The following is a 15,068-nucleotide window of genomic DNA, read 5'->3' as shown; positions in this document are numbered from 1 at the left end:
CGTTCCATCGACGTCTGTCTTGATCGGCGTTGGTAGGACCAACGCCCCACGTCGAGGTTCGCAGGCGTCCAAGAGTAATGGAGTTGTCGAGGGTGCACATCGGAGGCACGCGATCGAGGCAATACCGTCGGTAAGAGTGGTTTTGCGTCTAAGGGGTTTCGATAACAATTCCGATCCGGAGCGCAGCAAGTCACATCCGAACTCGATGGCGGAAAAAAACAATCCAACGATGGAGCCGAAGCCCAAGCGCACTGTCCACCGAAGGAGGAGTCACCAGCCTCGTAACTACAAGACTTCTACGAAGACAAAAACAACATGCAATCATCCGAGCCCAACACCAGATGGCGATCTATGCATACATTTACAATCTGCAGCTCATATGCCGCGAACATCAGGTTTCCCTACCCATCAAAAGGTTGATTTTGACAGATCTTTGTAGCAAGGTTCAACCTGCTGCTGCCCGGCTACACTGGGTAGGCCTGAAACCATGTTTTCACTGCCACTATCATGGATGGCACAATAGATGCGGCAGCCTACAAGTAGTATTTAATATTCTATGCCACAGGTTTATTTCTGCACAATACACTATTACCTGATAGGAACGTTAAATTAACCCTCTCAAGTTTGAAGCCAATTTTAACATGTTTGAGGGGGCAGAGCATACACACTAGGAACTGGATAGAAGAGTCCCAGTGATGGAGTTCAAAATTATCAGCAGGTGAGCCCACCCAAATAAATGAATAACAGACTGAACCCCAAAAGGGGTCACTTTGCAAGTTCTATGCCACCTACTCAGGTAATTGCATTAATAGAAACTTTAAATAAACACTCTCAGGAACAGGATCATTTTTTTTAAAACTTCAAACTTTTTTATTTTAATTTACAAGATGTAACAGACCGCTCATTCATACTGCCCTAATTCCCGGAAGACATGTACGAAACAGAATGACTAGCAAAAGTCAACCTGGGCATTTGAGTACATTAATTACCCATACAAGGTTCACAATTTGTTTTAAGTCCAACTGCTATTTAAAAAGAGAGGAAGATTCTTTAGCCATAAGATGTGAAATCAAATAGCGTTCTCTTAGAACTAAGCGTTTATAGGATATCACACATGGAAGATACATTTTATGATTATTAACAATGACAAAGATGACATTACAGAGAAATGAATTTAAAAGTTTTATGATTTGCTTTTTGGTTTTGTAGAGCACTCTAATACCCTGAGGAGTCTTTGCGCTGCTGTTGTCTTTAGGAAGAGGAGCTGCTAAGAAAATAAGTTACTTACTTGTAACCTTGTAACTGCCGTTCTCCAGTATTGATATCCTTCATCGAGTCACATGCTTGAATCATTCCCCATCGATTCAAGCATGTCAATCTATGAAATATCCAATACTGTAGAAACCTAGTTACAGAAAAGCCAGGTTTTAAGTGGTTTTCTGAAAGACAAGAGATCAGGGCTATTCTTTAGCATTATGGGGTTCCAGTTTTGCCATTCCCAGAATGAAACTTCTACCTCCCCACGAGGCTTGTTTACTCCTAGGCACTACCTAAAACTTGGCTGCAGATGATGCAAGTTTCCTTGATGGAGCACACCAGGCAAATCTGTTACGTAAACAATTTGGGCCTACATTATGTAATGCTTTATACGTTTTTTGTTGGAGGGGGAAAGGGATTCATTATGGCATACAACTTTAGCAAGCAAAGCAACTTCTGGCAAGTGATGTGTGCTGACAAGGGATGGTCTGATTCTGCCACAGTGGTCTACAAGTACGTACACAAACATAAACTTAGAATATGGCTTCCAAAAACAAAGTGATCTGGAGTCTGTTGTCCGTTAACATCTGCCCTCTTGAGAGAAATGGACATGTTGTAAAATGTTTGCAATCCCCGGACTCCAAGTGCACTTTTAATCTGCACTTAGGTTACCTCAAAGATGAAAATGTTAAGAGACACAAGAAGTTAAATGTTGCCAAAAATGTGAACGTTTTAACAACACTCCGACAGAGAAGTCTGTCATGTTATCTACATCACAAAATCAAAACCTGGCCATGGAAATATCCAATTATGGTATGAAGCATGGCGAAACTAAAATTTAAGAGTAACAGACTAAAGCCATAAGCAAACATTTACAAACTTAATGATTTGCTGTTTAAACAGATCAGTTGTAAACTTACGTATCGGTATCCAGGGAAAAATAATCATACAGTTTAACTATCCGTGGATGATCCAGTTCTTTGTGTATCCTATATTCTCTGCAGGCATGCCTAAACAAAGAGATCACAATTTATTTGAGATCAACAGAACCTGCATGAAATACGAAATCTATAAATATATTTACTTGTGATAGTTTTCCTTCTTCTCGTCTCTCCAGCTCTTGTTTAACTGGTGGATCTTTACTGCAGCATATCTTTGTTCATAAAGATCAAAAGCCTAAAAAATAAGAATGTTTGAGAACATTAATAAGTATAAAGGTTTGCTAATGTATACATTGAAAAAAGAAGGTAAACAGTTACCAAGTCGAATTTCTCTTGGAAGTAGTCCATAGAGTTGATTATTATCAACATGCCAGAACAGTCAACTTGAGAAAGACTGAGAAATTATTATTTACGGTTGCACTACACTGCGATGCCAAGTGACCACCAACAAGACAAAACATCCAACTAGTGATAGACTGGAAGCTGCTTTTACTGATGCCCTAAACTGTGATACCAAGAGAATGACTTGTGTCAGCACTGGACACCCATTGAGGACAGAAGAGTAAAAGCTGCAAGCAGAAGGGGCAAAAGAAAGCTTTTAAAAAACAATTATAAATAATTGTGTTTACTTTGTTGTGTGGCACTTTATTTCAGGTTTGCATTGACTTCCTCCAAAAACGTAGGGAAAGCATTGCGGCACACAAAGAATCTAATTTAAATCACAGTAATTAAAAAAAAAAATTAAAATAATTTAGCCACCTCAAACAGAAGTCCCTTCAACCTTCTCATGTGTACCATCCTTTTTATGCCTTAGAAAAATTAAAAAGTGTGTGCAAACAATGCTTGACCAGACCACTGCTCCTGTGTTCAATTCACCAGTCACATCCAGTGCTTTATCACTAATAAATACAGAAAGGAAATGATACCATTACTGTCAGGGATGTGGTGCCTGCTACATACTGCAATGAATCTTAGAGCACTGTGAAGAAAGTGTCAATGCAAGGTCTTAACACTAAGCAAACTGGGGCAACAGAATCAGTGCAAAAATAACTAATAAGCATGTCAGAGGCAGGCTTCTTAAAATAATGAGCAGAGGCAACTTGAGGGAGAGAAGTGGACATTATTTGAGGTTAAGAGTGCTGCATGTGGGGTGAATCAAGGCCAATGGAGGAGAGGGAACAAAGGCTATGCAGGAAAAAGTTGCTTTGGGACAGAAAGTCTCCTGCAGGGAAGGAAAGAGACTGGATGAGAGTGTAAAATAGATAACTAGTCCGGGAGATCAGAGATATTCCTGAAGAAAGGGAACTGATGCTAGAGAAGAGAATGTGTGTGTGGGGGATGGGTAAGCATATTGTGAAACAGCAGTTCTCTGAACTATGGATCAGAGCGACTGCAAGACAAAAGGGAAGGGGTGCAGGAGAGAAAAACAAAGTAGAGTGGTAATGAAAGGAAAACTGGGATAGTGCAGAAGAGACAAAGGAAGAAACTAATACAAGTTAGGAGATGACATACTAAAGAGCAGAGGCACTTCCAGACAGAAATATTTTGAGAGATAAAGCACAATAGAGAAGAGCATCTCTCTTCATTCCTTGTACGAGCAAGGGAACACTCAATCACGAATTAGAATAAGACCGAGCGAACCGCAGCATACACTGCAGAAAGCCACTGATGGACTAAAGAACGGCAGCATCTTCCTTCAAAATAAGAAGATATACTACTGGAGAGGCAATAGAAACAAAAAAGAAGAGCGTAGAAATTGGGGGGCCGGGAGAGAATCAGAACTTCAGCGGATTATTGCCGAAGGATCAGGTAACTGTAAAAGACAGAAAACAAAGAGGGATAATTCACAACAGAAGGGATCCCTACAGGAACTAGCATGTAAAAAACATAAGTGAAGGACTGTTTGAGCTAAGATGGATTGTGCCCAAAGTCTCAGACTGAGCAGGGGTAAACAGTGGGATGAGAGAGAAAGACGGGGATAATGAAGTGTATGCACGACAGTACCAATACATCGAGTAATCACTGTACAGACCAACTTCTACAGCATTATGCACCATCCGTAAAACTGATTAACAATACCAAACCAAACCATTTTTGCGATTATTATTCGGGTATAAATCCAACTCCAATAACTGTCTGACACCCAATGTGCTCTAAACAACAAAGTAGGTCACTTCAGAATTCTCAGAGGTCATCTTAGGTTTATTTTAAGGTGACATTTCTTTTCAGGAACGTGAGGTTAGAGCTGAACTATCACGAACATAGATGCTACTTTCAGCCAGGTAATTCCAGTTTGATGCCACCACTTCTGATGATATCAGAGCCAAATGCTGTGTAACTTACTGTTCCGTGATGCTCTACGCAATATGGTGAAGAAATAACAGGAGTTAAACCCATATACCACGTCGGGATGGGTGTAGGATGTGTATAAAAAACAATTCCCAACAGGTATCAATTCAAGGCAGTTCAAATGATGTATGCAATCAGCATTACAAAAACAGGAAACAAGGAGACTCGTGCAGTTTAAGAGCTTATAATTCAATAGTTCTTGAGGGATGTTTCATATAGAATTAAAGATAATACAGCACTATACAGAGGGAATCATGTGACAACCCGAAAGCTCTTCGTGGATAGCTATATATACAACTAACTGTATGCAGAAGTAGCTCTGGGCGGTCGGGACGCTCGAAATTACTCATTTCGAGCGTCCCGTCCGCCCAGAGCTACTTCTGCATACAGTTGCCTAGATTAATTCAGGCGCTGTCTAACAAAATCTGCCCACGCCGGTTCGAGTCTTATACCCAGACCTTCTATCAATTGCCCCCGCCTTTGGACCCAGGAACACCGCGGCCATCGGCCCGTTTAGAAACGGGTTCCGCTGTTATACCGGCCTCCACCCGTGACCACCCAGCGGCCTGCCATCATGCAGATAAGCACCACCTCTACTTGACAACCTGGTCCTGAAGACGATCCCGACTCATTGGGATCGAAACGCCGTCGACATTACAGCGCAACTTCATGGCGCATTTTACACTTGGCTCCTGAAAAATGTTTAATTTATGACTAAAGTGACCAATACCAATTCCTGTTGAGCCTACACTGCAGGTATCCTTGTCACTTTGCGCCGTCTCACGCTGTTCACGTTTAGCACTTGCACCATCACCTTTCACCAAGTTGTATATATATCACTATCCACGAAGTGCTTTCGGGTTGTCACATGATTCCCTCTGTATAGTGCTGTATTATCTTTAATTCTATATGAAACATCCCTCAAGAACTATTGAATTATAAGCTCTTAAACTGCACGAGTCTCCTTGTTTCCTGTTTTTGTAATGCTGATTGCATACATCATTTGAACTGCCTCGAATTGATACCTGCTACGCAATATGGGGCACCATCATTTGTGCGCCAAAGTCTGCAATTAGACCACACACAGGGTAGCAACGCATTTTCCTCTCTTTGCTACTGAGGAACAGCCTCAAAAACGAGTTTCACTTTACACCCTCATCAACATTAATTTATTATTTAATTCAGTAAACAGCACTACTTTTCTTCTGTGGTATGTTAAATACATGCTCACTCACACATTAATGATAATCTCTTCCGAATAATCATTGCGGTACATCAATCCCGCTCTACAAAAAGAGTACAGAGACTTATAGTTGTCAAGGATTTAAAACAAGGAGAGATAAATTAACAACATCAGTGATAATGATCAAACAAGAAAGCACAAATGCATGAATGGCAAGTAATCACACTGCCTTAAAAATAAAGACCCTTGGCCAGCCATAGCAAGCTTAAGGTTATCCTCATCATCTCACATTAGAATCACAAAAGGCTACAAAGTCATCAAAAAGCAGGCTCTCATGCCCTGTCGCCAAAGCACTTCTCTGAAATATCTTCCCCATCACTACTTAACGCCTTAGCAGCGGCGGTTTTTCCGCCGCGATGCGGGAGTTCTAAAGGGTGGGCGGGGCTTCGTCGGCCGTTGGCAGCACTGGGGAGGGAGTGCTCCCACGGAAGGGGTTAAAGGGTTTGTCACATGTCTACAGTAACAATCCTGAAAAGACCGCACTTAATTTGGCTTCCAGCTAAACCTGTAAATTTGTAGAGAAGCGTGAAATTGACTAATGAGAAAGCTCAGAGGGGACTCAGAAACCTCCACAGAAAAGCTCTCACCCAAAAGTAGTGGAGTGATAAAAGGTAAAGTTGAACAATAAAAACTCAAAGCAATGAATTCAAGCTGAAAGGAATGATGACCACAGGGAAAAGAGAAAATAAAACAATGTAAGACTCATCTCCATCTTTTAATTCCATGAAAAGGTGCAATTTCCTCAACTGTATGCTTTTCTTGAATTTGCATCTTTTACTTCACTATGCCCACCTAACTGCCAGCTTGCCACAGTAGCGTGCACCCAGCGTGACTGTTCGAAACAATATGCTCACTGAGATTACATTGTGTTTGAAGAAAACAGGAGAAGGAAAGGAAAGTCCATGAACGAAACTAATTAGACTAACTCTGAGTCAATGTATTAATTTAGCCTAGATGAATGAATGAACGAACGAATGAATGAAGAGGCATTTCTAGAGCGCATAGCTACCTGGGGGCATCCCAGCGCTAGTAGCGGTGCTGCTTCAACCACGGTCAGAGTTACCGGAACCGGTACGTTTTTAGTTGCTTTCGAAATGTCAGGTAGTTAGGCTCCAGAGGGATACCAAGATGCAGAAGATTCTGTAGTTTAGCGGCATTGTACAAAAAGCAACTGCCTCCGCTTTGTGTTTTTCTTATTTTTGGAACTGCAGCCAATTGTTTATTATCTGACCTTAAAGACCTTATAGAGCGAAAGGGTTGAATAATGGAGCTGATGCTGATTGGGCCTTTACCTGAGAGAACTTTGTGTGTGATACACAAAGCCTTGAACTCGATTCTCTCTTGGGATAGGTAGCCAGTGAAGCGATGCAAGCGCAGGCTTAGCTGACAGGCACTTGGAAGTGTTCATAAGCACACGTGCTGCACAGTTTTGCACTACCTGCAATGTTTTGGTAGTGGTGACTAGGGCTCCCAAATATAATGCATTGGCATAATCCAGGCGTGACAAAATCAGTGCTTGGACCAGCAGTCTTCTCACAGTTAAGGGTAACACAGGAAGGATCTTTCCTAGCATCCTTAAAATCCCAAATCAGCAGTCTGCAACCTTACATGCTTAGTCTTTAAAATCAAGATTGCGGTCCAGCCGTACACCCAGACTCTTAATTTGTTCTTTAGGCACAGGTGGTGTCCCTAGACAGCTAGGCCAGAATGAGCCTATGCTCAACGAGGTTGAGTTACTCAAGAGCATCAGTTCAGTCTTAGCTCTATTAAGTTTTAGGCAGGAGCAGTCCATCCAACTCGACACCTTTTCAAGGCATAAGGCTAGCCCTGAGCCTGAAGCATCCTGTTGATTAAGCGAAACCACCAACTGGGTATCGTCAGCGTAGGTGATGATCTGAATGCCAAAAGGTGTTACTACTTCAGCCAGGGAACTCACAGACATTGATTAGAGTGGGGCTCAGGGAAGATCCCTGGGGAACCCCACATCTAAGGGGCATTCACTTTGAGGTGATTTCTTCTTCGAAAACCACAAACAATCTGTCCTCTTAAAAGGACTGTTGCCATTTTAGCGCTGTTCCTGCAACTCCTGCCTCCCTAAGTCTTTGGATTAGAAGATGGTGGTTCACCATGTCGAAGGCTGCGCTGAGATCTAGTAATGTAAGCGCAGCGCAGCACCCTAATTCTTCCACCACTGTACCTTGCTGTGGTCTAAACCCGGTCTGTGAGGGATGAAGCCGATTGTAGTTTCCCAAAAAGGATGAAAGAGTGTAGTTTACGTGCTTCTCAGCTAATTTTCCAATTCCTGGTAAAAGTGAGATAAGGCGATAGTTTGCCAGCACGTCAGGATCTAGGTTAGTTTTTTTTAGGAGTGCTCTAACCATAGCTTGTTTCCATCGGGAGGGCACTTAACCCATTGCCAACGAGGCATTTATCACATTTAGGATCACTAGGGATACAGTATCTGAAATTATGTTCACAATGTTAGGGGGGGCAAAATCTGATGGTGCTCCCGATTTAAGATGACTAAGAAGCCCTTGAAGGGAGGTCAAACTCAGGGGGGGATAACCTCCAGCCAGCAATCTCCAACTGGGGCTGTCCCATCCAGTGGGGATAAGGTTTGTGAAGCCGTTGACAGAGGAAAAGATTCATAAATGCTTTGTATTTTATCAGAAAAAAATCCGCAATTTGGTTGCCACGTAGACGTAGAGGGATGTCCACCAGAGCAATGGAGGGCGGAGGTGGGGTTAAAAGTGATTTTGTGATACGAAATATTTTGTGTGGGCAATTGCCTGCCAAGGTGATTCTCTCTTCATAATAGAGCGCTTTATCAGCTTTAATTTCAGATTTGTAAGTCTTTATCGTACCACTATATTTGGTTTTGTTAGCTGCTGAGGGATATTTTCTCCAGTTTCTTTCCAGTTTTTAACTGGACTGTCGGAGCTCCCGCAGTTTCGGTGTGTACCAGGCATTTAGATTGGCTCCTACTTTACTGTAGATCCATTTCTTAGGAAGAATAGTATCAAGAGACCGTGTTAACCAGCTATCAAAGTCATCATTCGCTGTGGTTGGGTTAGTTTCAAGGTTGGGCAAGGTATCTTCCAGGGAAGTTACCCAGGATTTTAAAGGCAATTTCGACTTAACCCGTGCTTGTTTGCTAGTTGTTGCAACTGGAGTGATGTCCTCCTGTGTTATCCATAGAAATTGAATAAGTTAATGGTCCGACCAAGGCACAGAAAAAGAGTCCTTGACCAGGATATTTGAGAAGATAGGGTTGAGTAGATGGCCTTTACAATGGGTATGACCGCCCACTGAATGAATAAATTGAAGCGTCTCCAACCCCTCTACTAATTTCAATATGGGAGGGAGTACGGAATCATAAAAATGAAGATTAAAATCCCCAAATAAGGTAAAATTAGGAAGGGAACTAGCTAGATTGCCTACAATGTCAGGAAGATCCTTAAAATATTTACCTGAAGGGCCTGGAGGACTATATACCAGAATCCCTGAGAAGTTCCTGACATGGGAGATGCCCAAGTTGAATAAAAATGCTTTCACAGTCTGGTAGGAGGTTTATAGCGATGTGGCAATTAAATTTGTCCTTATAGATAATGGCAAGTCCACCTCCTCTACCTGCATCCCGGTCCAGTCTCTGTATAGCATAGCCTGGTGGTAGAATTTGGATACCTAGAGGGTCAGCATCTTTGTTCAACCAGGTTTCTGTTAGAAAGAGGACATCGGGGCTCTCTTCTTCTAATAGGAGGTCGATTTCCAGTGAATGTTTGGACATTGAGCGACCGTTTACTAGAAACATTTTAATAACTTCCTTAGTAAGCCGGTCTGAGGGGGGGTTCAAGCACGGGCATAATTTGACATGACAGGTGCGGCAGTGCTTGATAAGGCTATCAGGTGGCATACAGTGTGTGCACTTACTTTTAAGCGCTCCTCTAAGTTTTAACCTCCTCCGTAGTGTAAACATGCTGTGCTCCCGGAAAACCGGCAGGGGTTCTGGCCTCTGGGCCCGGACGGGCACATCATCGGCCCTTTTTGATGCAGAGCTAGTGTGCCAGCATCTGAAGACTAGTGCGCTGACCTATTCTATCGCTGTTCAGCCCCCCGGAGCAATATACGCAGCCCCTTAATGAAGTGCAAAGTGGCAATTAAAATCACAGTGAAACAGGATTAAAATCGGATTCTCGCAGTTTAAAATGCAATTACACCCCGGGGCATTGAACACAGTTACTAGTCGTGCAAAATTGCAATAGCAGAAAGAGTTTCAGTTCCACAAAGTAACTGATCGGGGTCAAAGGCGCCGCTGCACTACTGCAAAGAAATAATGTGGCAAAATGAAAGCTCCACAAAAAAGAGCTTCTCTTTTATGTGGCTCTATCTTTTTAAGTGGAAGTTTAAGAAAAACTGGAGGAAAAGGAAAAAAAAAAAAAACTGAATGAGATATTACAACTGGTTCCATAAGGTACTGGAAGGAATGGCCTTAGACACTCCGGGTAAAGTTTTACTTTAATGATTTGCTGTGTTTGCTCTTAAATCTTATAACCAACGCTGATCTTTGCCAAGTCACACAGATGTTTGGCAATGGTGATCTGAGGGAGACTATAGACTAGGCTCAAAATGAGGAGATTTACCAAAGGAGTCGCTTTGTAATGTGAGTATTTTTCAGAAGCTTGCAATCCCCTGCCATCTGTTGCTATGATCTGGAATAAGCCTGCCAAAAATAGATACAATCATTAATGTCATCGGGACTGCCTACAGAAACCTTAATGAAGATAAGTAACCCACAACTGTGCCACTTTTATTATGTTAATAAACCCACAGTCCCTTTGCATTGGAATTAATCATATCCATTGTAGATCAATTAAGCCTGGGGAACTTTTCTTTCATGCTTAGGCCAGCAGTCAGACTGAATGATACTTTATAAAATATACCACTGTTGCACATCTACAGATGTAAAAGTCAAATGAGACCTTAAGGTCGAAGATCTGAATTCGAGTAAATCAAGACCAACCCATTTACTTTCCCTTGAACATCTTCCACTAGAAAAGGCATACAAAAGCAAAACACGCAAGTGATGGTGTGTGTACACATTGTAATGTATTCTCCAGATCAGTCCCACTGACAGCTTGTAACTTCAGGGGAAGCGCCATAGAACCGCCGACCTCACGGTTTGCTCATTTGTTTGCTGTCTTCATTGAGGAGTAGGGTTCTCTGAAATTGTTTGGATTGTTATGTCAGGAGAAGCCATCAATTTTAACATTTAGAGTGTTCTGCCTAAAACTTAACTTTGTGTTATAGCCGATATAAATGATTGCTAATCTATGTGATTGCCTTCATTGCTGTACTTGTTCTTGTTTTAGCATTTTCTTTTGTACTTGTCTGCCTTCAAGACAAATCAAAGCTGGTTTGCTTCAGTTGTTATCTAACCATATTTCTTGTAAATGGGTACACCCATTTAGCGCTTGATGCCTCTTCTGCTAGAATACTTAATTTACAGCGCATTGAATTTAGCCTTTAAAAGACAACTATTTTTGTTAAGTTATGCGTATTTGTAAAGCAGTCAGTCATAAAATCTTCATTCGGATTTGCATGAATCCATAAAAGCATCAGATTTAAGAGCACTACATCACAAAATCACATTTCATTTTAAAACATCTCTGCATAAATGCTATGATTCGATGAAAGATGCATTCAAAGGCGATAACAGTAACATTATCATTGAAGAGATTGAATATTTTAGTCTACAGTTTCAACATTTCATTTTTTAGACTAACATAAAACAAGGGGATTTAAAGTTCTTATTTAACTTCCACTCAGATCTCTAGTTTCAGGGCCGGCGCTAGGCATGGGCAGCTGCCCAGGGCCTCGCACTCAGCCCACCAGCATGGGGTCACACACTGGTGAGGTGTCGCCTTGCAATTAAGGTCCTTCGGAGGGGCCCCTCTCCCCGGGACTCTCAGGGATGGTGTCTGGAGGCATGGGGAGGGAGAAGCTCCCTTCAATTGCAAGGAGACCCATTCACATACACGGTGGGAGGCCCATTATCCAGCATTTTTTGCGCCCCCACAGTTTTAACTTTTAGCCCACAAGCAATTCTCACACCTATCAACTGAAGGTGTGAGAAATGCTTGTGGGCTGAAAGTTAAAACTGTGGGGGGGTGGGGGGACGCAAAATGCTGGACAATGGGCCTCCCACAGTGTCTGTGAATGGTCTCCTTGCAAGAGGCCACTTATCTACATTAGAGGGGCCTCGCACATTCCATTTTAGCCCAGGGCCTCGCAAATCCTAGAACCGGCCAGGTCTAGCTTAAAATGGTTTATGTGGACCTGACTTATAAACCCAGGGAGACCTGTTCATATATATATATTTCTAAGTGACAAACTTTTCCTTAAAACAATTATGGGTTGCCCAGCAAACATCTTAATTTTCCAGGCACTGTAAATAGCGTAGGCTGTCCAGATGAGATCTAATATTCAGTAAAATTGGTATTAAAAACTTGGGGCCTCATTATAAAGAGCAAAACAGGAACAAATGGCATGTATTTTGTGCAGATAGTTGGTCACACCTACATGACAGTAAATTGGGGGGACCAACAGTTTTGGATGGGAAAGGCTACAACAAGATGGATCGTGCAAAATCTAAAAAGGGATGGCTACTACCTATAAAGAGGGTTCATCACCCAGACCCAGTATCTATATCGCTTGTTGCCACCAGTGGATAGCATGCTTTGTGCTTTCCTTCATCTTATATTACAGCAGTGATCTAGAAATTTGCATTTTACTAGATCTCCAGTAATATTGGAGGGATTTTCATACAGTTCCTTCATGCCCAACGATTCAAAAAACGTCTTTAGGTAGATCAGCCAGGGAATCTCAACCGACCTGGTTAAGCCTGGACAATCGGATATGCATACACGCACCAAAGAAGACTCGGAATTAGACCATACCTTAACCTATACCAATAAAGGAGAGAGACTTAGAGAATTCGTCAAATAAGGAAGGCCACTTTTTGTATATGTTCTACATTTGTATGTTCCCATAGGCCGGACCTGTATGATCCTGCTGAAACATATTTTGTTTTATAGAAATGGATTATCTCTAACAGGTTTTTGTCCCATTTTCTGGGTGAATCTCAAAATTGCTTTAATGTTACTTTTAAAATAATTTGCCCTAACAATTAAAAGATAGTTCCAAGCCAAGGAACAGCTGAATAAAATTCTATAATATCATTTTGTACTTTCTCCAGTCCTGCGCTCCCCATCACTTGAGTTTTAGTTTTCATATTTCGTGGCCCACAAGTTATAAGGAATAAGCTACTTACCAGTATGCATCTGTTCTTGGCATGTAAGGCTGCTGACATTCATATCTTGTGCATAGATCGCCGCCTAGTGTTGGGTCCGGATGATTGCACTTTGTTGTCCTGGAAGAGTCTTCGAAGTATCACGAGATAGGTGGCTCCTCCCCCGGACTACAGTGCGCATGGGCATCCTCTCCACCCTCAGATTGTTTTTCGCCATTGTGGCAGGGATGGAGTATGATACAGTAAGTGATGTCCATGCTAGAGATTAATTCTGAGTGCTACAGCTGCGACAGGCACCGGGGAGGAGGGAGGGCGATATGAATGTCAGCAGCCCTACATGCCAAGAACAGATGCATACTGGTAAGTAGCATATTCCGTTCGAGGCATGTGGGCTGCTGAATTCATATCTTGTGCATAGAATGTATAGCAGTCTCCCCCTAGCGGCGGTTGCCCGTGCCAGCTGCAGCAGTCTGAAAAAGAGTCTGGAGTACAGCCTGCCCTACAGCTGCTTGCTGTTTGGAGTGTACATCTACGCAGTCGTGTTTGGTAAATGTATGTATGGTAGTCCATGTGGCTGCCTTACATATGTCTTCTAGAGGAATGTTTCCTAGGAAAGCCATGGATGCCCCGAACTTGCGTGTTGAATGCGCTCTTGGGGGAACTGTTAATGTGCGTTTAGCTTTTTGATAACAAATTTGTATGCACTTAACAATCCATCTGGCTATACCGGATTTGGAAATGGGGTTGCCTTTGTGCTGTGGTGAAAAGGCAACAAACAGTTGCTTAGTTTTTCTGAAAAGTTTTCTTCTGTCTATATAGTACAGGAGAGCTCTTTTAACGTCTAGGGTATGTAGAGCTCTTTCTGCCACGGAATCTGGATTCGGGAAGAATACTGGCAGTTCTATAGCTTGATTGATGTGAAACTGGGATACCACCTTTGCCATAAATTTAGGGTTTGTTTGCAGCACTACCCTATTTGCGTGAATTTGTATGAATGGCTCCTGAATAGTTAGGGCTTGCAGCTCACTAACTCTTCTAGGTGATGTAATCGCCACTAGAAAAGCAACTTTCCACGTTAGGAATTGTATCTCACACGAGTGTAGAGGTTCAAAAGGTGGTCCCATTAGTCTGGTTAGAACCACGTTTAGGTTCCAGACAGGTGAAGGTGGGTGTCTTGGAGAAAGGATTCGTTTGAGTCCCTCTAGGAAAGCTTTAATAGCAGGTACTCTGAAGAGTGAAAGGTGCTGCCTGTTCTGAAGATAAGCTGCCACCGCAGCAAAATGTATACGTATGGAACTGTAACCCAGATTGCATCTGCGTAAATGTAACAGGTAACATATGATGTTTTGAGTAGATGCATCTAGCGGATTTATGTCATTATTGTTACAATAGATGTCAAATCGTTTCCACTTCGCCGCATAGCATGCTCTGGTTGTAGGTCTTCTTGCATCTTTAATAATATTCATACAGTCAGGAGGCAAGGTCAGGTAACCAAACTCTATGACTTCAGGAGCCAGATCGCAAGGTTCAACTGTTGCGGATCTGGGTGCTGAATGTCGCCATGGCTCTGCGTTAAAAGACTGGGTGTTAATCGCAGCCTTTGATGAGGAACCACGGAAAGTTCTAGGAACGTGGTGTACCATGGTTGCCGTGCCCACGTTGGAGCAACTAGGATGAGTGTCATCGAGTGTTGTCGCAGTTTGCGTGCCACTAGTGGTATGAGCGGGGCTGGGGGAAAAGCGTACGTAAACTTGCCTGACCTATTTATTCATACCGCATTGCCCTGAGACTGTGGATGTGGAAACCTGGCGGCGAAGCTTTGGCATTTTGCGTTTTCCACTGCTGGAAGTACGGTTGCAGCACTGAGGGATGTTTCTCCCACTCGTGCATTTGGTGGCTGTGTCTGCTGAGCAGATCCGCCATCTGGTTGTCCCTGCCTGGGAGGTGTTCTGCCATGAGGAAGATGTTT

The 15,068-nt window shown here is 42.6% G+C and overlaps 1 protein-coding gene across 5 annotated transcripts in view; it reads right to left on the bottom strand.

The window, feature by feature from the left end:
- TLK1 (tousled like kinase 1) overlaps nucleotides 1–15,068 on the bottom strand; it is a 656,881-nt gene that overhangs the window by 157,310 nt on the left and 484,503 nt on the right. For all 5 annotated transcript variants that reach the window (XM_078681584.1, XM_078681580.1, XM_078681585.1 and 2 more), the window contains 2 exons: nucleotides 2,342–2,433; nucleotides 2,178–2,267 (listed from right to left, as the gene is read on the bottom strand). In XM_078681584.1, the coding sequence (XP_078537710.1) occupies nucleotides 2,178–2,267; nucleotides 2,342–2,433 (182 nt within the window). The remainder of the gene's footprint in view (nucleotides 1–2,177; nucleotides 2,268–2,341; nucleotides 2,434–15,068) is intronic.

The sequence above is a fragment of the Lissotriton helveticus genome, chromosome 3_1, assembly GCF_964261635.1.
Source record: "Lissotriton helveticus chromosome 3_1, aLisHel1.1, whole genome shotgun sequence".
Classification (NCBI taxonomy): Eukaryota; Metazoa; Chordata; class Amphibia; order Caudata; family Salamandridae; genus Lissotriton; species Lissotriton helveticus.
Note: the sequence above shows the minus strand (reverse complement) of the source record. Positions and strands in the feature narration are given on the sequence as shown.